The 24388-nt window shown below is 37.7% G+C and overlaps 1 protein-coding gene across 8 annotated transcripts in view; it reads left to right on the top strand.

Moving 5' to 3' along the window:
* LOC132302401 (ADP-ribosylation factor GTPase-activating protein AGD4-like) overlaps positions 1–24388 on the top strand; it is a 123420-nt gene that overhangs the window by 8943 nt on the left and 90089 nt on the right. For 6 of the 8 annotated variants that reach the window (XR_009480819.1, XR_009480821.1, XR_009480820.1 and 3 more), the window contains exons 3-6: positions 1005–1105; positions 1788–1858; positions 9068–9130; positions 18054–18098. Coding sequence is in view for 5 of the 8 variants with exons in the window: in XM_059799230.1 (XP_059655213.1) it covers positions 1005–1105; positions 1788–1858; positions 9068–9130; positions 18054–18098 (280 nt within the window). In the remaining 3 variants the exon portion in view is untranslated. The remainder of the gene's footprint in view (positions 1–1004; positions 1106–1787; positions 1859–9067; positions 9131–18053; positions 18099–24388) is intronic. The other 2 variants (XM_059799234.1, XM_059799233.1) reach the window with 2 other exon arrangements.

Below are 24388 nucleotides of genomic sequence, written 5' to 3'. Positions count from 1 at the left end.
TGTTCACCTAAGGGAATATCAAACTTCACTGTTTATTAGTGGATGTCTTTCAACTTCCAAGCTATGTTAGGGTTGGCGTTTCTGAGATATGCCAATACTGTTGTCTTGTGATTTGTTAGCTGGATGGGCATGGTGGGTGAAGATTTTCGCTTTGCCCAAAATTTTCATACATATCAACGAAAAGTTCGTTGATTGAAATGTTGACAAAAAGTTGCGCTTGGAGTTGGAATAGATTACAATTAATAATCAATGTTTTGACCTCGCAAAGGAACAGAGTGCACGATTACAGATGCATCATTGTGGGGTGAAGTCGTGTTTAGGTGATCTAAATATGTTCCTATTGTATGGCTATTGGTTATAGGAATGTTCAACTGAATCTGAGAACAAATGTATCAACATGTCAATTGTGATAATATTGTTTATGGTAACAACTCTTTTACTTATTACACTTGTCTTTTTTCTTTGGTAAGAATTATTTATTACCAAAAAAAAGAAAGATATACCATAAGGGTTAAAATACACCTTCAGCTAAAAAAATTGTGAAGTCCGAGAGGAAAAAGCCTAACAACAAAAATGACTCTCTCCCACTCCCAGAGTCCAGGGAAATAGAGGTGCTAGCTCCTACTTCCCAGGATTAGAAATAACTCGTATGGAATAGAGGGTTTGTGCAATCTTACTAAATACTTTGGGTTTAGAGTTCCCAAACTTTCCTCTTCAAGAACAATGGAACAATGGAAAGTATGATTCTCCTCTTAGGTCTCAATAATACCATCAATGGGTTTCATTGGCTTTTTCTACACTTGCCAATCAGTGTTTGGTGTTTTTGTTCCATGGAACTTTCTTACCTTTTAGAAGTAACATATAAAATATAGAAGCATTTCTATAAACATTAGAAATTTATTTCTGCTGTGCTTTTTGTGTCTTTTTAAGTTCTTATGTTTATCCACATTCTGAGACTAGAGAAACCATGTTAAGAGGAAATGTGTTCATTTCTATCTCTACAGGGAAACTATTGGAGAAGCATGTAATGGTGACACTTCCTTTGCAGAAACTTTAGAAGCATTTGGTGGTGGTGAAGACGATCCCATAAGCGTATCCATAGGAGGTTAATGGAATTTTCAACTCTCAATAGTCTGTTCTACTTCCTTCTTAGAGAAATATTATGAAATGAAAAATGATTCTTATGGATTATAGTGAAGTTTTTATTAGGGTAAAACAGGTTTTGTTAGTATAATTACTTCTATACTCAGCGGACTATAGTGAAAGAAACGTGGTATGTGCAATATATAAAGCCTAACCTTTAGCTGGTTCTAACAAAGGTTTCCCCTGGGTCTAAATCGAATCTAAGTAGATTCCGTAACCATTCTTACTTTTTTTGTTGATTAAATTTTTTTAATCTTTTTCCATATGATTGCAATAGGCCAGTTGATTGCTTTTTGCTTCTTCAAAATTCAGTCCCTTGTTTGATTGTGAGGCAACTATTGCATCCAAACAAGGCCTTGCAATTTTTGTAGCAATCAATTGTTTATACGCTGAATATCACACGTTTAATTGATGGTCACCTAACTTTATGAGTGCCCGTTTCTATATATCAATGGGCTCCATTTCCAATAACGTTTTTTTTTTTTTCTTTTCTAATTTAGTTTAAAAATGTCAAAAGTAGGCTTGCCGCTTGCCCGATGGCAATGCCACATGGAAGATCTCAACTTGCATAGCGTATGATGCTAAGAACCACCAGAAAGAGATAGCTATAGTTTAATTTCTTCTCATTTTCTTCCTCTGTCCAGGTCCAGTCATATCAAAGTTCATGACTGCATTTCGTGAGCTTGCTACTTATAAAGAGCTTCTTCGTTCCCAAGTAAGTGTTGTAATCATGCGAACGTTCTTTCTTATGATATTTAATTATAATATATTATAAAAATTTCTTTCTTTTATGCCTATTAATGATTTTATATGGCATTTTTGATTTCCATAAAGAGCATTATTGACCTCTCTAGCTAGTACATACCTTAATATTTTATAAATGAAGTTCTTCCTTTTGCTTTGCTTAAAGAGCATGGGTTCCGTTGCATACTGGAGCAAACAGATATGAACAGAAATCTTTTTACAACAGTAAGAGAGAATGGAAATTCTCCAATCACCACCATTGGAGCCTAGATTTCTAAAGGGAAATTTGGGAAAGGCCTTAAGAGAAGTTTATACTTTGAAAATAACTCAAATGATATTGATAAAGACTTGATTATAGCAGATATAAAGGGCCGTCCTTTTTATAATAATATTATTAGTGACACTTGACTTTTCCTAGAATGACTCTTAGAATCCCCACACAGCATTAATAACACTTTACTACTTTCCTAAGTATACTGAGTGTTGAAATATCTGTATTATTATTATTTTTATTTATATTAGCGGTTTTCAGCCTTTTATTAGGTGCTTTATGTAAGATCCCTATTATCATGGGATCACGTAGATAAGATCTCCATAATCATGGGATCACGTAGATTCTGGCATATTTCCTGTTTTTCTTTGATTTAGTTTCCTTTCTTTGTACCATATTCTTGTATATAAATATGTCTTGGCTCTCAGTTCGAGTACGCCAAAACCCAAAACTTCTTCTTTTTGGTATCAGAGTAAGACAAAAACCTTCACCTCCCCAACGCTGTCACCTTCTCTTTCCCTCTCTCCATTTTCCCTCACCTCCGGCGCACCTCCGTCTCCTCCCAGCCCTTGTGCCGGACCCCTCGGGTAACCCTGTGTTTTTTACTCCTTTTTTAGAGATTTCCCTTAGGTTTTTTAATGACCTAAGGGTCCTTCTGGTGTTTTTTTCCTTTGTGAGCTGCCTGTGTTTGTTCGGCAACATATTTGGAGGAAAGTGCCGATTTTTCTAGCCTTTTTTTCTTCTTTCTTTCTTTCTTTTTCTTTTTCTTTCTTTCTCTTTTTTTTTTTTTTTTTTGTTTTTTTTTTCGCTTTGACGTGTGGACCAGCCTTATTTTGGTACTATGATTGATTCTAGTAGCCAAAAGGACACTTTATTCTAGGTCCAGCATACTTTATCTTCGGCATATCATACTCCGGCACAACGGGTTACTAGTGTGATCTTGAATGGGCGCAACTTCGTATCGTGGTCCCGTTCTCTTCAACTCTATATTGAAGGGAAAGGGAAAACTGGTTGGCTTTTGGGTCTAGTCAAGGAACCGGAAAAGACGGATACTAAATATATTGCATGGGACATGGACAGGTGCACCATTCTGGGTTGGATCTTCAACTCAATGGAGGAGCGTATCTATAATATGTTCACGTTTCACACTTCCGTTTTTCGTCTATGGCAAGCCCTTAACAAGATGTATGCCCATTCCCGCAATGACGCTCGTATCTTTGAACTCTATCAGGAGATTGCTCATGCATCTCAAGAGACTCAAGCTGTCAGTATCAGAGTATTTTGGGTACCTCCAGTCTAGGTGGGAAGAATTAGCACAATATGAACCTCTCTCCGATTTCTCTGAAGAAGTTGCGACTCTGACTGGATCACCAGCATACCTACCAGTTTTTGATGGGTTTACGATTTGAGTATGATGCTCTTAGAAGTCAGATCATAAACATTGCTCATATGCCTGATTTATATGATGCCTTCGCTACTGTTGACCATGAGGAGCAAAGACGTCAGATCTCTCAGCCAGTAGCTTTACCAGAGACTCCAGTTGATCAGATAGCTCTTGCTGCTAATTCTAAACTTTCAGAGGGAAAGGTTATTTGTCAACATTGTGGAGCCACGGATTATGTAAAGGATCGCTGCTTTTAGCTACATCCCGAACTAAAGCAGAAATTTTCTCGCAATCGTCCTTCTGGCCGTGGCCGCACTGCCGTAGTAGCCGATACTATTGGTGGGTATACTCCACAGATTGTTGTCTCTCCTGCTTCAACTCCTCTCAAACCATCTTTTTAGGACTTAATCAGTTACAATCCCAGATTGGTCAGCTTCAGGAGCAGTTTGGAGCTTTATCTACCAGGGCTGGCTTTTCTATTCCCACGGCTACTATAGCTATAGGTGCTCCTTCTACTTTTAATGTTAAAGCGGGAAAACCTACTTGGGTTCTGGATTCTGGAGCCAATGATCACATAATTGGTGAGTTGTCATTATTTTCTACTCCCGTTACCCCTGTTAATTAGGCTGTTAGTCAACCACCATTATTCGTAATAAAGGAGATGTTCATTTATCCCTTGATATTATTTTACCATCTGTTCTTCATGTTCCTAACTTTGCATTTAATCTTCTATCTGTTGGCAAACTTGCCAAATCATTAAACTGTGTAGTGATTTTCTTTCCTCATTACTGTGTTTTACAGGACCTGTGTTCGAAGAGGATTTTTGGCAAGGGATATGAGCACGATGACCTCTTCTACTTTAGGGATCCTCCACTGACACCTCCTCCACTTGCTTCAAGCCTTCAAGCCTATGTTCTTCCAGTTTCTAGATCTTATGATTTTTCTTTTCAGACTTTAAATTTATGGCATGCTCGCCTTGGGCATGTAAACTTTCAGTATTTATGTCTGCTTTTTCCTTCATTAATAACGGCTTGTAAGGATAATAAGTTTCAATGTGAAATTTGTGAGCTTTCTAAACATACTAGAACTAGTTATATTTCTCATATGCATCGTGCACCTAGTATGTTTGATCTCATACATTCTGATGTGTGGGGTTCTTCTCCTGTTACTGCTTTTTCGGGGCATCGTTATTATGTCACATTCATTGATGATTATTCCCGCTGCAAATGGGTATATTTACTTAAAAAGAAATTTGAAGTTTTTCCCTTGTTCACTCTATTCCTCCAAATGATCAAAACTCAATATAAAACTGTTGTTAGGAATATTAGGTCTGACAATGGTAGTGAATATGTTTGCAATGAGTTTCGGTCTCAACTTAACCAACAAAGTATTCTTCATCAACTTACTTGTCCATATACCCCTGAGCAGAATAGTGTGGCAGAGCGTAAAAACCGCAACTAATGTCAGTCGTTCGATGCCTTTTAAGTGGTATGAATGTGCCAAACTCATACTGGCACATGGCGGTTCTTATAGCTACTTTTCTCATTAATTATACCCCTAGTAAAGTATTAAATGGTAAGGCCCCCTTACAAGTGCTTCAACCTTATATTACTCTTTTTTCCATCATGCCTCGGGTGTTTGGATGTGCATTCTTTTGTTTAGAATCGTAGCCCTTCTCGTACTAAACTTGATGACAAGGCCATTAAATGTATCTTTTTAGGATACTCTTCAATGTCAAAAGGTTACCGATGTTATGATCCTGTACACAAACACATGTATCATTCTCTTGATGTCATGAGCATACCCATTTTTATGGTTCTAACACTATCTTGCAGGGAACTTCTACTGACACCTCTTGATCGTCCTCTTCCTATTTTTCAAGAAGAGTCTTCTTTTGTGGTTTCCTTACCCCCTTTGCAAGTTTATTCTCGCCGCCCTTGTGCTCTGCCTCCACTACCTTCAACCTCCTTAGATACAGGTTCAGGTACATCTCCTCTCTCCTTTACATTTCCCTGACCTTGTTCCTGAGTCTCGGTATTCCATTCGGGACCGCAAACCCCCTGCTGGATTTGGATTCGCTTGTAGTACTGATCATCCTATTTCGCAGTACATCTCTTATGATGGTCTTTCAGGGTCTTATCGAGCCTTTCTAAGTAAACTTGATTCCTTTCCATTCTAGAAATATCTCTGAGGCTCTCCGGAATCCCAACTGGATGTTTGCTATGATGGTAGAAATGGATGCTCTGCAGCAAAATGAAACATGGGAGTTTGTATCTCTCCCTCCTGGTGAAAAGACTATTGGTTGCAAATGGGTATTCAATGTTAAATATCTGGCCGATGGCTTTATTGATTGGTATAAGGCCCGTTTGGTGGCCAAAGGGTTTACTCAGATTCCTGGTAAAGACTTTAATGATACCTTTGCTCCAGTGGCTAAATTGACCTCAGTTTGTTTGCTTGTCTCGCTGGCTGCCTCTCACAACTAGCCTCTTCATCAGCTTGATGTGAAGAATGCTTTCCTTAACGGTTATCTTCTTAAGCCTATTTATATGGATCCTCCACCCGGTTTTCGGGCTGAGGGGAAGTATGTTGGAAAGGTCTGTCGATTGCGGAAGTCTTTGTATGGGTTAAAACAATCTCCCAGATTCAGCCGCTTCAGTGATGTAATTTTATACATGGAGTTTGTTTGATGCCATTCTGACCATACATGTTTTATCCACCGTTCCTTCACTGGTCGATGTATCATTTTTCTTGTCTATGTTGATGATATCATCATTATTGGCAAAGACATCTCTAGGATTGCTCAAGTCAAGCTTCAATTGGCTAAAGCTTTTGATGTGAAAGACCTTGGGCAGCTCAGATATTTCTTGGGAATTGAGGTTGCTAGATCTAAACAGGGTTTCTCTTTATCGCAAAGGAAGTATATCTTGGATCTTCTTCAAGACAAGGGTGTGCTTGGGTGTAAACCTGCTTCCACTCCTATGGATCCTAATATGAAGATCTCGGTTGACTTTGGAGATCTCCTTTCTGATCCCTCGCTGTATCAGCACTTGGTAAGAAGATTGATTTATCTTACCAACATCTGTCCTGATTTGTCTTTTGTTGTTAGTGTTGTGAGTCAGTTTATGCATGCTCCTCGTACAACTCATATGGATGCGGTATATCTTTTTCTTCTATATCTTAAGTTCTGTCCTGGACTTGGATTATTCTATTATTCTAGTAGGCAGGTTGGGTTATCCTGTTTCAGTGATGCAGACTATGCTGGGTGCAAGACTGACAGACGTTCCTCATCTGGCTTCTGTACTTTCTATGGAGATCATCTTATATCCTGGAAAAGTAAGAAGCAACCTGTAGTTTCGAGATCTTCAGCAAATGCTGAGTATCGTGCCATGGCCCAGGGTACTTGTTAGATTCTCTGGCTTCGATCTTTCTTGGAGGAACTAGGGCTAAGTGAAAAACAGTCCTCAGACTTGTTTTGTGATAATAAGTCAGCCATCATGCTTGCTTCAGATTCTGTTCTTCATGAGAGGACTAAACATATAGGGTGGACATTCATTTTATCAGAGAGAAGGTTCGATCAAGGATTATCAATCCGTGCTTTGTTCGCTTCTTTAATCAGTCGGCGGATGTGTTCACCAAATCCGTTGGTACATCTTTGCTTCATTCCTCGATTACTAAGCTGGGCTTGATTGATATCTTCACTCCAGCTTGAGGGGGAGTGTTGAAAAATCTGTATTATTATTATTATCATTATTATTATTATTATTTTTATTTTTATTAGCTGTTTTCAGCCTTTTATTAGGTGTTTTATATAAGATCCTTATTATCATGGGATCACGTAGATAAGATCCACATAATCTTGGGATCACGTAGATTTTGGCTATTTCCTATTTTTCTTTGATTTGGTTTCCTTTCTTTGTATCCTATTCTTGTATATAAATATAGCTCTTGGCCCGTCTAGAAGGCAGACCACTGACCTGACTTGTATAGAGAGAGAGAGAGAGAGAGAGCCATTTTTGACTCCTATAGATCCTATCCCCAGCCTACCTGACCATATTAACATTATTTATAAATAACCAGCCTATTGCATCTACAATTACACACTCTATCCTTGTCTCCTATTACCTTGTATTCTTTTCCTTTTTATCGTTATACTAAACTTATATTTTTTAGCCTAGCTTGACATCACCCACCCTCACATTTGACCTATAAAAAGGACATGTTACCAAGGTCAAAGGAGAGAAGAAATGGAGGAGAAACCCCACCCACAGTCTAAGCTGTCTTGCTCTCTAACCCAATTTTCTCTCTCACCACACCCTCTAAACCTTCACCAAGGGAGTCAATGGTGAACTACTTGCACACTGCCACACTCTCCCTCTCTTAAGTTCGCCTCTCACTCAGTCTACTTCGGATCTCTACTATGTTGTGGGTGATGCCTCATGTTACTTATAAAGAACCCACATCAACAGTTTACCTCTCTTCTTGGAGCATCTACTTGTTACACACACTCAAACATGTGTGTGTGTGTGTGTTATATATATATATGTTTTGCTGAATTATGCAATTGAGACATACTGGTAGCATGATTTTGGCCTAAACTAAGCAGCATTGAAGGATTTGCCCTCTCCTTTCCATGATAGAGAGGAGCACAGTTTGACATTCCTCTGCAAATGACATATCAGGTTTATTCATGCTGTTCTGGGCCATATTTCTATATCTCTTGGAGATAGGTTTTTCAAATTTCACTTGATTTGATTTGGACGATCATATCCATTTTATTAGAATTCACCGGTGAGAAGAGGAAGTTTAATATCCATAGAAGGTAAGAGTTGGAGAGGGAGAGCAAAAATAACGTGGGATGAAGTTATTAGAAATGGCTTAAAAAAGTTAAATATGGTAAGTGATATGGTAGGTAATAGAAAGGAGTGGATATTGAGAATTCACGTGGCCGACCCATTCAAATGGGAATAAGGCAAGGATGATGATGATGATGCTGATGATCATATCCATTTAATGCTTTCTTTCTAATTGCTCTTTTTTCTGGTACCCTAAAATATTGCAAGAAACGAGATGATTGTAACCACACGATTGAAACATTTTAAGTAAAACTTCCTGCATGGACGTACTGATTTTGGATTGGCGTTTGACTATATAAATGTCCTGCAATTATGTCATTTTATTTGCTTACAGCTCTTTTTTTTTTTTTTTTTTTTGTGTTAATATTACAATACACTAATGATGAGACCGGAAGAGCACAAAGAGATATAGTTTGGAATCTTTTGTCCCTCTTCTAGAGAAGCCAAAAAGCCAGTAGCCCTGCTATATGTAGAATGTTAAAAAAAAACAAAAGAGCCCGAAGAAAAAAATTGTGGCAGTTCTTTAATACTTGAGGCTGATATTAGACCTGTTTGATTATATAGCCAAATATTTCAAGAAGGGGACTCTGGTACCCTTTTTCACAATGGCAGGGTGTTTTAGATGCTAACATTTTATGAATTTGAAATGCGATTTGGATATTGGGTTTACAGGTAGAGCATGTGCTGATTGATCGTTTGATGCACTTTTTGTCAGTTGATCTGCAATATGCAAAGGTACCCTTGCTCCATTGGTGCTGTTATGAAATTGCTCTTTTACAATAGATACTGATAGGCTTTAAATACTAATTGGTATGTCAGATGGCTGCTTGTTTAATGGTAATAATTTCATCACAAAATAATTTTATATGTAAGAATAATATTGAAAAGATTCCTGAATTTTGCAAGATGCAAACCCTAGATTTCATGTGTTGTTATATATAAAACATTTAGAGAATATAGTTCAACTTTTTGCTTATCAAAGTCTTTAAAGTTTCATGATGCGGGACTTTTGAAATTACAGCACTATAACTAAGAGTGTGCTTTGGAGTTATACTGTAACTGGTTAAGAGTGATTGGGGATTTGTAGAGGATTTTTTTACTAGTTCACAAGTATTTAAGTTACTTTGCTTAAAAACAGCTAGTGTTTAATTAAAGGAAATCTGGGACAAAGGATGAAGAGAATGAAACTTAGAAGTTGAGAAGTAGTAAGAGCGACTAATGGAAGAGGAAGAAGATAGAACCAAGACAATCACAATATCAAGCAAAGCTCTAAAGCTGCAACTAATTGAATATCACTTTGTAAGAGATGGTAACAACTTTTATTTTTGTTTTTGTTTTTTGTTTTTTTGTTTTTTTTAGAGAACCTTTAATTAATGCATACGTAAAAGAAAGTTGAAAGACCAAAATAGCCCATCTAATTCATTTCTATGGTGGCATGAATTATTAAATGAAGCATTCATAAGTATAGGACTCAAAACATATAATGCAGCACATGATAACATGAAAATTGGCTAGTTGGAAATTTTATGTGGAACATGGTTGAGGATTGGATCAATTAGTGTAATTGTGTTTATGTTCAATTTTTTCTTATTTTTGAGTTACTTTTAATTTCATATATTGCTGTTATGTTTTTATTTTATGTTTTAGGAATCAAGCATACTTCAGTAATTTCCAGTTTTGCTAAACATAGGCTGCAGTGTTGGTCCATGGGTTGTCTTGTGGGTCAATTTATTTTATTGAGTAGGTCTAGAATGGTCCTTGTAATTCTAAATTCCTATATCAGATTCTAGTAGAATTAGTAGTTCGGCAGCCTAAAAAATTATCCATAATAGTTTTAATTTAATATACATTTGACTATGAAAATTTGAGGTTGTATAATTTTTTTTTGTAGCCTAACTCTTGGGGTGGGTCCTAAGGAATTCTTGATGAGATTTGTGGTTCCTTCTTCTTCTTAATTACTGTTCATAGTCCCAGAATGGTCAGTATTTTGTCCTAAACCTCTGCATTACCAGCCCTAGTAGACCCTAACTCTTTGCTCTAACTATTCACTTTCCATTTAACACTAAAACCTCAAATACTTTCTGTCTAGAGATTCCAATACACCTTTCCCTCCCTCCCTCTGGATTTTCTACAACCAATCGCCTTCAGAATGAAGCCAATTCCAACCCCTTTTATACTTCCACTTATTGAAACCCTTAACTTACAACCTTATGCTGACTTTAGCTTACCATAAAAATAATCACAGGAAGCATTTTTTAAGTTCCTAATTTGTTGTGCTTTCCAGCATAGCATCTAAATCTTTAGAAACCTCCCCCCCCCCCCAAAAAAAAAAAAAAAAAAGAAAAAAAGAAAAAGAAAAAAGAATAAGAGGTTTTTCATTTGGATTTTGGCTCTGAATAACCAAGAAGGGAGGGGTGAATTGGTTCTAGAAGGATTTTAAACTAGGTATAGAACTTGTATGGAGTGAAAGGTCTCTAATAGAATGAACTTGAACAGTTTCAGCAAGTGTTTGATAGAGTGCTAAACAGAAATCACACAACACAAGGATATACAAGGTAAAACCCCTAGGAAACATCCTCGAGGCTGTTAAGCCTAGGCATGTTAGACAAACAACCTTTATGCCAAAGTTTAATCCTAGTCTATGGTCAAGCACATAAAATTAATTGAGTTGAAACATGCATTTGAAATAGAGAAAAAGATTTATTCATCAAATAAACATTCAATAAATGTACAGTTGAAAACAGTAGAGTTACAATGGTTAGGGCTTCCTCTTAGCCTTGGCTGAGAGATTAGAATCCTAAGAAGCATGGACACAGACACGGATATGACACGACACGGATATAGTGACATGGCAAATCCTAAAAACTTAGGACACGGACATGGCGGGGACATGACAAATAAGAAATATATTTTCTATATATATGATGTTGTACTTTAAGAAATTAAGATTAATATTACTTTTTACAATCTCATAATGAAAAAAAAATGTGTTTTGCTGGAAAAAAGAAAGAATGATAGAAAGATGGTTAAGAAAGAGAAAAAAAATAAGAAAAAAACAGAGAGACAGAGAATTAGGGTTTTGTTAGAAAAAGAAAGATAAGAATCCATAGAAGAGAAAAAAGTTCATGGGGAATATAGAGGAAAAAGGAAAAAGAGACGAAAAGAAATTTATTGTGAAAGGAAAAAAAAAATGTATTTAGGGTTTGTGAAGAACAAGAACAAGAAAGAAAAGAGGACGACGAAGAATAAGAGAAAAAAGAGGAGAAAGAGGGGAGAGAGATAGAGAGACCATTCACTGGTAGGAAAGCTTGGTTGGTGGGACAACAAGATAGCCAAAAGGATTGTGCAAGGGTTCGAACCTTTAAACTAAAATATAAGAATAAATATCTAATTGTTTGAATATAAAATTGTTTTATGAAAGAACAAGTTTTTAAGTAATTATGTAATTAAACAACTCCTAATATTTACACTTCAACTCAACATTGTTTTTAGAACTTTCTTAAAAATTCCCAAAGAGTGACACGCGTGTCGGACACATATCCATGGCGTGTCCACAGCGTGTTCGGATATTCGAAAAAATATAAAATATTCGGACACGTATTTTGGCGTGTTCAACATGTGTCGGGGCGTGTCGGTGTCCGACACGGATTCTTTGCCCTTTTAGGTGTGTTCGTGCTTCCTAGTTAGAACCCCATGAAAAATAAATTGATTACTACCAAACTTGGAATCATAAGTAGGTTTTCTGTGGTTTCTCTGTTAGTTGCACGAGTTCCTTAGCCGCCAATCCTCTATGTTTTTCTGTAACTCTTTTTCCCTCTCGTCTCGGCTGCTTATACTTACTCTTATACAGAGATCCTCTAGGGTTTTCCAAAAGAAGCAATAGATAGGAAATGAAAATCTGCCAAAATCTTCTTTCCATAATTGCTATAACTTGGAGCCCAATTTTGACTAATTTGGAGTATGATTTATAAAATCTTCGTGAAATACAAACATCTTGAGCTTCAAGTAATCTTTCCATAGCCGCTGATTTCACGCCATTATGAGGACTAAGTAAAAAGTTATGGTCAAATTATCATAACTGGTGTAATTTTCGCGCAGACTATTGGGTCCACTTTGATACGTGATTTTCACCCCTTAAAGATCGGAGTTAGGGCTTCTTTGTGAAATACAAATACATCCCTCTATGGATTAGCTTTCCGAAACATTTGGGTTTGCTTTAATCTGATACCCGAGCTGAGAGTTATTGTGATGCCCCGAATCCCATGATCCGTTGCATCATCGATAATGCCCCAAAACCCTGGCCCAATACCGAGTTCGGAATGCGGGAGCAAGAACAAGGGAAGATGCCGCTAGAGATGAAAGCTATCTCTAAGGCAACAATAGAACGACAATTAGAGTCAACGAGACCCAAACCCGGTACTACTGCGGAAACTAAGGACAAAAAGGTCCTAACTAACACGAATGTGGAAGCGAAGGTCAAAACAGTCATTATGAAGAACTAGGGGTAAAATGGTCGTTATGACACCATACTATAGATGAATAGGTCCATTCTAGTCTCGTGAATCAATACTTGACCTCAATGCTGTATACAAACGCCTAAAAATAACATTAAGATGAAATGAAAAAAAGGTGCCTTAAGTGGACCTGGGAGCGCTCGGAGGACACTGTGCGAGCGCTCGCACAGTGTCCAGGTGGGACAAGCACATTCTTACCAACATTAACTTTCAGCCAAGAAACCGCTTGAAAACAAGCAAGGATACACCTCAAATATCTCAATTGGGACACATCATGTAGTATTTCTCATTTTTATATTTTCTATTTTCTGGAATTTTTTTTGATTTTTTGGGATTATTTTATTTATTTCCTTGTTTTGCATGCCAGACACCGTGGGGTGAGCCGGATGGGTTCCGAGGGTCGATTGGGCATTTCTTCGAGTTAGGGACTCTTAGAAATGCATCGTTTGCCATTTCGACATTTTTCAGTCTTTCGGGCCCGGAGGTCCCGGGCGAGACCCGTAATTGGAGTTGTAGTGCACAGGAATTATTTTTCGGGATTATTGCATTTCATACATCATTATTTGATGTATTCTTATGCGGCTTTGTGGTTATTTATGTGGTTGTAATGTGTTTAGTGTATATGTTTATATATAAGCAAAAGAGATATTTGTTTAGATGGGCCCCACATGGCACTAAGCTTACCACACATTATTACATAACCCATTTTCTGATCATTCTTTCTTTAAAACCGTGGCTAGCTTTCTCTCTCAATAAGTAAACTCTCTCTCTCTATATCTACACCATTTAAGCTTTGATTTCCCCCTTTTCCACTTGGATTTCAACTTTGCCATTGAAGCAAAGGTGACAAGCTTGGTGAGGGCTGCGATTTGATCGGAGCCGTTCTTTATTCGGAGCACTTTGGGATTTTGAATTTTGGGTGTATTTTGGGGCTTTTCTTCTATTTTAAGGTAGGGGATTTCTAAGGCATGATCTCTTTGATTTTTGTGATTCATCTCTCAATATTTGAGGTATTGCATATTCAATTGAAGCGATTTCTTGAAACATGATTATGATATTGTGTATGATATGCATGTCTATGTGATAATTGATGTATTGTGTAAAAAGCATGCTTATATGAAATTATTTCATGTCTTATATGCTTAACGTGCCGGATTCTTGTTATTAGAAAGCATGATATGTTTCTATGAGAATTTTCTTGTTAAGCATGTTATGTGCTTAAGGTTTGAATGAGATATATGAAAATGTATATTTGACATGGCATCGAAAGGCATGATGCATTCATGCATGGCATTGAGCAAAAAATGGGAAAATTGTTTTGAAAAGAAATGAAATCGTTTTAGGGAAAGATTTTGAAAAGTGGTTTGCGAAAACCCGGGCGCCTGGGAGTTGCCTAGTGGTCTGTGGCGTTAATGTGATCTAGAGGAAATTAGGGAGAGACCCTAGCATGGTTGAGCTATCTAGGCCCAAACTGACGCCTTGGAGTTGCCTTGTGGTTAGGGATAGCTAGCCAGCCCTTCTCTCGTGGCGCCATGGAGTTGCCATTGCCGGGTTGCATTAACGGTTTGGAATGGAAAAACGGAAATGTTTTGGAAACGGGGAGCGACATGGCATATCATTGCATTCCATTAGCATGGCATTACTTGCTTATGGCTTAGTTGTTGTTGTTGTTGATGTTGTTGTTATATTTTCCCCGGAATGGTATGATCCCGTACTTCTTCATTCTATGCTTTGTTTGGATTCATGGGGTCATTAAGAGGTGTGTTTTAGGCACCTCTTACTGAGCTGTTGCAGCTCACCCCTTTACTATTTTCAGGACACGGGAAGGAAGTGGCGGACGACGTTCCACCACAGGCTTAGACGGGATTAGAAGCTTATTTTTCTATCTTTTGTATTTAGATTTCGTTCCTTTGTAAAGTATTAAAATGGGATGTTTCAACTTGTAAATTATGGCCTTGTATTTGGAATCATGAACTCTTGGTAGTATTTTGATGTAAATTAAATTGTTTTGTAACAGCCATTGATTCATGTATGATCTATGCTGCTATATGGAATGGATGGGATGGGAATTGAGTTATTTCTAATGTTTTATTGATGTGTATGATTTGGGACGTTGTATGTATTATCTTGCCATGCGTTGGGATAGGTTTAACCATTTTTAAGGCCCTAAGTGAGGCCATTAAGCTTTTTTAGCTTATAGCAGTTTTGCAAACGAAGGGTCTTCCTCAGGGTCATTTCAGACGACCGAAATGACCATTCCGGAAGACTGAAATGACCATTCCAGATGACCGGTTGCAATTCAGACGGATTCCAGTAGCCAACCTTGTTTTAGACTCACAACCAGCAGACCGGTTGGGCTATTTTGGACTACTGAAATAGTCATTTCGGACGGCTGAAATAACCACTTCAGATGACTGAAGTAGCTATTGTGCAGCTTGCTTATTTTCTTCCCTTGGCTTCTATTTTCAAGCCACATGATGATGTTACGTAATGCTATGAAACTCGGCATGGTATATTAATGATGTATCAACATTAGAAATGACAGTAAGGCCCCTAGATGACCTCTGGCTCGGGTAAGGACCCGGATAGCGATTCGGACCCCCGGGTTCGGGTCGTTACACATTAGCATCGCAAAAAACCAAAGTATCGTTTGCGAACAACAAATGAGATATCTCAATCTGTTGAGAAGAATCTCTACCCACCCTGAATCCCTTAATAAAACCCAAGTCCTCTTCCCTCATTAATCTGCTTAAACCCTCCATAACGATGAGAAAGAGAAAAGACGACAAAGGGTCACCTTGTCTCAACCCCTGAGAACTCTCGAAGAAACCAGCAGGTGACCCATTCATAAGAACAGAGAACTTGATGGACGAAATACATGTCTCAATCCATCTCCTCCATCTACATCCAAAACCCATCCTTTGAAGCATGTACAACAGGAAGCTCCAGTTGACGTGATCATAAACTTTTTCAATGTCCAGTTTGCATAGAATTTCGGGGATGCTGCTCCTTAGCCTGGAGTCCACACATTCACCGGCAATAAGAACTGAATCAAGGATTTGCTGACCTCCAACAAAGGCATTCTGGGGCTCTGAAATAACTGCATCCAACACCTCCCTCATTCTAAGAACAAGAACCTTAGCAATGAGTTTATAAATGCAGCCCACTAAGCTGATTGGCCTGAATTCTTTAATATCAAAAGCTCCGCCCTTCTTCGGGATGAGGGCAATAAAAGAGGCATTTAACGACTTCTCGAAAACACCGTGAGAATGAAACTCCTGAAAAGAGGCCTCGCTTCTGACCACCTCCCAGCCTTCCAACAAGAAACGCATGGTAAACCCATTTGGCCCCGGAGCTTTGTCACCGTTATAGCTCGACAAAGCCTTCAAGACTTCCTCTTCAGAGAATGGGGCCTCAAGACCATCTCTATCCGCCTCAGAAATAGTATCGAAAAGAAGACCGTCAAGCCTAGGTCTCCAACGTAACGGCTCAGTATAAAGCCTCTGATAAAAGGAAGTAATCCCATTACGAACCTCATCCTCCCTCAACAACTCTAGACTATCCACACGGATTCGCCCAATATGATTGTTTCTTCTATGGGCATTTGCAAGCCTATGAAAAAATTTCGTGTTACGATCCCTCTCTTTGAGCCATAAGGCCCGAGACTTCTGACGCCATGAAATCTCCTCCATGCTGGCAATCTCAGCAAAATCCGCTTTAGTCCCACATAACTAAGATACCACCAGAAGTCCCTGTAGCATTAAGGGCCTCCCACTCAACAAACCTTCCTCCCCAAAGACTTCTAACCACCCCATCCGTCATCGCAGCCAACTTATTTTCTTGCAAACAGACAACATGGGCATCCCACTTTCTCCAATCTACCTTCACCACCCTCCTTTTGTCCGGATCATTGAGACCGCAGACGTTCCAGGAAATAATACGTAGCTTCATTAACAGGCCGGAAAAATCATCTCCCCTCCTCCCACTCCTAGTCCTTCCCCTCTCCCTCGCCATCCCTTCCTTCTCTTATCTAAATATTAATTATACTATATATCTTAAATTTATTATTAGTATCAATTTACAATAATAAAAAAAAAAGATAAATAGATTTGTAACTACCATTTTCTAAATGATTAACTTATTTTTAAAATTTTATTATATATTTAAACTTATTATAACTAGTTTAAACTTTTTTACCATAAAAAATATCTTCTTTTTTATGCAATATATTGATGAACAATTAATAGATTATTTAAATAAAAAATACCTTCTTTTCATGTAATATATTCATTAAAAATTAAAAAAATTAATTAAATTTTCTAAAAATTTTCTACTAAAGATTTTTTCTTAAACAATTAATTTCAATAATTAAAGGTAAATTTATGCAAATTTAATAGAGAATATGTTATCAATTTAATATTATCGTAGTGAATTGGTGTTACATTGCAAAAATGGCGAGGAAATAGTTGATCATCTTCTTTTACATTGCCCAGTGGCCCGAGATTGTTGGCTAATGTTTTTGGGTTTGTTTGGGATTCATTGGGTTATGCCACGGTGTACCAGAGGCTCGATTGAGGCTGTATAGTGAGGGCCCAAGCTCGTGACTCTTGGAGAGTCACTCCTTTGTGCGTCTGGTGGTGTCTATGGCTTGAATGAAATATGAGATCATTTGATGAAAAGGAAAATCATATTGGGTCGCTGAAATTCTCTATTCTTAGCACCCTTTTTTGTTGGGTTTTAGGAAGAAATTGTAAATCCTTGGATGAGCTTGTAGAGTTTTTGGATCTAATGAGGGTTTAGAGGCCCTATTTGGCCTCCTTTTGTTTTTGAGGGATGCGTTCCCCTTTTGAACGCCTTTTTATAAATTCTTACTTACCAAATTTATTTATTTAAATAAGAAAAATAGATTAAGTGTAATTCAATAAGAAGGGGCATTATGGTCTTTAATGAAATATAGTATAGGCATTGGGGTATTTTGCAACAAAATGTGATAGTTTAGGGGGTATTATGCACAAAACATAGTTTAAGAGGGTTATTTGCAAATTCAAACATGGTTCGGGTTTTTTTTTTTTTGAGTTTTACCCTATTATTTAACGTTTTTACTTGTTTCATGTTACTCATAGGTTGGCTTCTTTGTTTTGCAGGATTCCCGTCATCGATTTGACAAAGCTATGTATGCTTATGACCAGGTAATGGAGACACCACAAAATATTTTTTCTTGACCTGTATGCCTTAAATTGAAACATAAAAATGGAATTAAGATACAAGGCCTAGTTATGACTGGAGAGTGGTTTTTGCTTACCCTTTTTTTTTGGGTGGGTTTGGGGGGGGGGGGGGGGGGGGGGGGGGGCCTTATGCTGATCTGATTTGGAAATAGTGGAATAGTGTTTAATATGTAGACAATCATGCTTTCATTCAAGTCCACAAGTTATAATAGCTTTTGGCGTTATGATGTTAACCTTATCTTTTATGTAGTTACTAGTGTAGAAATTTGTATACTATTAAAATTAGAACATATATTCATAATCGAAGCAATATATATATATATATAACTAATTGTTGTATGATGTATTACATATAATCTCTTCCATTGAATATAAATTTATATGATAGTTTTGTAACTTTTATTGTTCAACTCTATGTAGGATGTCCTAGATTCTATGGTTTGACAATTGACATGATTGATTCCAACAAAACAAACTTCTACAGTAAACATACGGTTGTACATTGTAATGACATTATGTTCCACTAATTGTGTACTTGTTAATAGAACATCACTCTGGAGTTGAGAACCTCAAATACTTTCCAACTATGTACCCTTGCAATATCATGTTTTCGAATATGCATGTACAATATTCACAATCCCACTTTATGTACTAGAACAATTTGTTTTAGGTAATGTTAGTGCAAATCGTCAACATCACTTATACATGTTAAATGTAGTTATTTTCTGAAGTTTGATCATTGTCATACATACAAAGATGCATTATGGAAGAATCATTTATGGAATGGCAGTTTACATGGTGATAATTGTGTCAATTTTTTTGAGGCAAATGTCCTTTATTTGGAGCTCATAGTTTTGATTTACCTCTAACAATAAACATAATATTAATATCGAGTTATTGTTGGTAGTTTAGTGTATCTCACAGTTACGCGGCCTTATCTTTGCTTATGCAGTTCATATTGTTAGTCAGTTTGTGTCTTCTACTACTATTATTGGGCTTCAGTTTTTCATGTTTTGCGCTATCTTCGGGGTACTTTACTAGTTTGCTTCCACTTCTGCTTTGGATGGGCCTTTTCTGATGTTGGCTGGGCCAGAGACTCTGCTGATCGCAAGTCAACTACTGGCTTCTGTGTTTTTCTTGGTAACTGATCTCCTGGGAATTTAAGAAGCAAATTGTTGTTGCTCGCTCCTCTGCTAAAGCTGAGGATCATGCCATGGCCGCTACTATGGCTCCATTGGTTACTTGATGATATGGGTGTTCCTCGTTCTGTTCCTAATACAATGTTTTGTGATAACAAGAGTGCCATTCAGATTGCACAAAGCATATAGAGATTGATTGTCATTTTGATGCACATAATAATTAATAGTCTTGGAAAGTGTCTAGTCAAAGTTTTATGCAGTAATTATGATATGGGAATCTGAAAATGTTATGGGAATAGTAGAAGTCATCATTAATGTTTTGTGGGTAGGTTGAAAGTCAGTCTAGGAAAAACAAGTGTCATTAATACTTGACTTATAAAAGGGGACAGCCCTATGTATCTGCTCAACCAAGTCATAATCAATATATTTTGTGTTATTATTAGATTTTAAATAGTTTCTTCAGGCTTTTCCCAGATTTCCCTTTAGAAATCTAGGCTCCAACGGTGATTGGAGTATTCCTAGACTTCCTGTAAGAAGACTTGTGTTCTTTTTTGTTTGCTTCAAGTGGTATCAGAGACTTTCTTTAAGATCTGTGATTACTGTGGATCTATGGCTAGTGTCACGCTCCGCCGATGGAGGTTATGCCACGCAGGCGACACTCAAGCGCTGTGTAGGACGCTGCATGGCGACTACATGGTGAGAGGAGTTTCTAGAGTCTTCCGAGTTATCTAGAGTAGTATGGAGGATTCTAGAATTGTGCAGAATATTGTAGATATGTGTAGATACTTGTAGATATGTCTGGAAGTATGAAGAAGGTGGGAGAAGATTCTAGAGAATCGATCTTCACTGTCGGTTAGAATGCATCTTAGCCGTCCATTAGGGAAGGGGATGCCCATAAATAGGAGTAGGACTTCATTTTGTAGACATCAAGTCCTAGAGTGAGTCTTAAGAGTCTTGTAGAGATTGAGTAGCTAGCCTTGTACAAAGCATTCTTTGAAGTAATAGAAGTGTTCTCTCCTTGCCAACTAAATTGTGCCTAAGTGTGTGTGAGTGTGGAAGCCTAGTGAGGAGAGGGCAAGGGCCACTGTGACACTAGTAAGCGCACGGGGGGAGTGTGTTGGCTAAGGTGTGCATGGGAGTTAGGCTGACCAAGTGCTTGTGTGAGTAGAAGCAACGCCTTGCTGCCGCATGGGTTTGGCTAGAGTGGTGCTGAAACTCTAAGCCCGTGACACTAGGCAAGGAAGCAAGATAGCCACAAAAGAAGACTTTCGAAACTTTAAAAATCAGCAAAAAAATCTGCAACATCAAATTTCTCGACTGAGCACTCTATTTGACCAATATGGAATCATTTATCCTCTGTTGAGGAAATCGTGAAAACACTACTGGAGAAGGGGTGCCCCTATATGTGAATGTTGATGTACAAAGCCCACGGCCTGCTATCCGCTCTGAACTTGAAGCTTGGATTAGTAACCTTATTTACATTTTAAAGGCATTTTAGCCTAACAGGACTGGAGGGAATCTGGAGGATCGGAGAGAAAGGGATCGGCAAATGGATGAAAATATTGGACAGAACAACCTACTAGAGAAAGAATTCAGCAGCATAAGCAATTCAAGAGTGAAAATTGGATTGAACAACTTACTAGAAAAAGAAGTCAACAGCATAAAAGTTCAAAAGTGCAAAATTGGCTGCTGCCACATCAGTTAAACAGTCACAAAACACTTGGACAGCAGTGGTGAACCATGCTCAAGAATCTGAATTTTGGTCCTGCACATGCGAAGGTTCAGGATACAAGTTTGCCAAGAGTTCACTAGTTTTTGATAATTGCAACATTGGAAATTATGTTGATTTTGTGGATGCCACATAAGAGGAGGAACATGAAGATGAAATTTCTTTAGTGAATAATGGTGTTGATTTGCATGGGGATAGAAGAAATTCAAGTGATGCAATTGAATTGAACAATGTAACAACTGAAGATCAATCAGCCCACAACCAATCTGAGATTGAGGATAAAAAGGCAGGTAAGAGAAAAGAGAACAAATCTAAGGAAGCAATTAACAAGTTGTCTAAAGTTGAAGAAGCAGTCATTGTTCAACCTGCGCGTCATGGAGTTGTCAACAATTTTCCTGTTGACATCTTGCCTATCGCAAATCCTGGTTCTGCTGATCGCTTGTATTCTTCTGCTTATTTGCCCAAGACTCAAGTTGCAAAACTGAATCAGGCATTTGCTGTCAAGAGCATGAATTTTCTGTCCAGTGCAACAAACTCTGTTTCTTGTTGCAACGAACGGTGGTGATGTTGCATCATGGAAAGTTGGTGGTAGGGAGGAGTTTGCTTCTAGAAATTTCAAGGTCTGTGATCTTGGATCATGTTCATTGACTCTACAAGCATCTTTGGCCAATGAGTATCCTGCATCAGTGAAGAGAGTGATATGGAGTCCTGATGGCATCCTTTTGGATGTTGGGAATTCCTAGCACATTGTGCAGACATCTTCCTATCGTGCTGGTAAGGATATACAAAACGACCTAGAGATTGATGCTTATGTTGATCTTGCTTTCTCTCATCCAAACCAACAGTTATGCCTCATAACTTGTGGAGAGGACAAGACAACTAAGACTTGGGATGTTGCTTCTGCCTAGAGATTGATGCTTATGTTGATCTTGCTTTCTCTCATCCAAACCAAAGTTATGCCTCATAACTTGTGGAGAGGACAAGACAACTAAGGCTTGGGATGTTGCTACTGCTTATAAGAAAAAAATTCAGTTCATCTTTTCAGCAGCTATTGAGAGTAAAGATAATAAATCTGATCCAGCAAAGTCTTCTCATGTTGGGCAATCTGAAGATATAAACACTGAACTACCACTAGGCATTATATCAAGTTTAAGTTTCTTGAATAATTTCGTTAAAAATAAAGCTTCTTCATTCATGGATTTGACTAATATGGATTCCATATGCACGACTTGATTTGGGATGGGTTCTTGGCCCGATATGCTGCTAGGAGTTGCTCCAATATAAAAATCAGAGTAGTCCAAGTCTTCATTCATGATCTATCATCAAGCAAGTTTTGGAAATTTCACAAGAGAGCTCTGAAAGTTCGTTCAAAGTTATTCTGTCAGTAACAAAAGCTGCTTGTGCTTTGATCGAGCATGGAAAAGAAGAAAGAAACATGGAAGGTTTTACTCGGGTTTTTCATTGATCGTGGTAAATTGTTTCAAACTCAAGGTCTAGTTTTCTTCAAGGAAGAGGGTCTGATTCAAATAATAATTAATAGTCTTGGAAAGTGTCTAGTCAAAGTTTTAAGGAGTAATTATGATATGGGAAAATGTTATGGAATAGTAGAAGTCATCATTAATCTGAAAATGTTATAAAAGGGGACAGCCTTATGTATCTGCTGAACCAATTCATAATCAATACATTTTGACTTATTATTAGATTTTAAACAGTTTCTTCAGGCTTTTCCCAGATTACCTTTAGAAATCTAGGCTCCAACGGTGATTGGAGTATTCCTAGTCTTCCTTGTTACTGTAAGAAGACTTGTGTTCTTTTCTGTCTGCTTCACATTATGTGCGTCATCACCTTCAGCTTGGAAATATCTCCTTGCCCTTTGTTTCTTCTACTATGCAGTTGGCTGACTTCTTCACAAAGTCCCATACTATCGTTCATTTTCAGTTTCTTCTAGGCAAACCTCTTGATGCTTCTAAGTCTCCTCTCAAAGTGGCCTTCTTTGCTTGGACATCTGTTTTGGGGAAGATTTTGACTCAGGATAATCTTAGAAGGAGGAGACATGTTGTGGTCAATTGTTGTTGCATGTGTTTGAGAAATGAGGAAACAGTTGATCATCTTCTTTTGCATTGCCTAGTTGCTTGGGACTGCTGGGTTCTGATGTTGTCTTTGTTCGGGGTTCAGTGGGTTATGCCCAGGTCGTCTAGAGGCATGGGTGAGGCTTGGAGTGGGTGTGTAGTAGGGGTCGAAGCTCGTGATTTCTGGAGGGCCACGCCTTTATGCATCTGGTGGCATTTATGGCTTGAAAAGAAATAGGCGATCTTTTGAAGGAAAGGAGACTACTATTGGCATGCTGAAGTTCACCATTATTAACACTCTTTTTTGTTGGGTTCTTGGGAGATATTGTAAATCCATGGATGAGATAATTGATTTTTGGACTCTTAGTTTAGAGGCCCTTTTTGGCCTTTTGTATTTTCTGAGGGATGCATTGCCCTTGTGAATGCCTTTCAATACATCTTTACTTATCAAAAAAAAAAAAAAGGTTTGAAGTTTAGTTTTATTATTGAGGGAATGTTGTACTTTCTATTCTTTAGTTAGTTTGGGGTATAAATTATATTTCTTTGGTATTTAGTATCACTTTAACAAACTGAACGAGAGAATACGACTTCTTCTTCTCTTCTGTTAGTACCTGTACTAACAAATTTAGTACTGATTCTAATTTACTGCAGTTTGGAAGTTAAGTCCAAAACTCATTTCAGTGGGTTTTAAAATCCTCTTTGACACTCAAAACCTTTCTCAACATGTTATAAAAATAGGCATGCCAAAGAATGCGAAATGCAAGGGCCCTAATTTTGGTACTACGTAGTTTCAATCACCTCCTGCTTTGTGAAAGTTCTTCATGTGGCATGAATTTGTTGACATTTCTCCTCCTGACTCAGTTGTCATTGGAACTAATCCAATATGAAAAAAATAAAACACAAGGCCTTTATTACTAAATTTGACAACACACTAGGCACTAAGTTCTAACATTTAGAAATCGTTTGGACAACTTTGGCATTCACCTATTCATCCCAAAAATTCCTCAAGAAAAAGAATAAAAGGTTGTGCAACAATGGTAAGAACTGCTTGGAGATATCAATAGTTTAGGTTATTGATTGTAATTTTGCTTAATTGGATATATTCAAGCAAGTAACAGGTGGGAGATGTTTGGTGAATTGTATCAATTTAATATTAATATCATCATCATTATTTTTGCCTTTATTTCATACGAATGGGTTCGGCCACATGGATTCTCTTTTTCCATTATTTTCTATTACAAACCTTGTCTCCAATTATGTTTAATTTTTTGAATTAATTTTGAATTACTTTATCCACGTGAGTTTTGGTTGGCCTCT

The sequence above is a fragment of the Cornus florida genome, unplaced genomic scaffold (assembly GCF_030987335.1).
Source record: "Cornus florida cultivar Cherokee Brave unplaced genomic scaffold, ASM3098733v1 CherokeeBrave_3.0.0_Hap2_Chr04, whole genome shotgun sequence".
Classification (NCBI taxonomy): Eukaryota; Viridiplantae; Streptophyta; class Magnoliopsida; order Cornales; family Cornaceae; genus Cornus; species Cornus florida.
The sequence above is the reverse complement of the archived record's forward strand: the minus strand, read 5'-3'. Positions and strand labels throughout refer to the sequence as shown.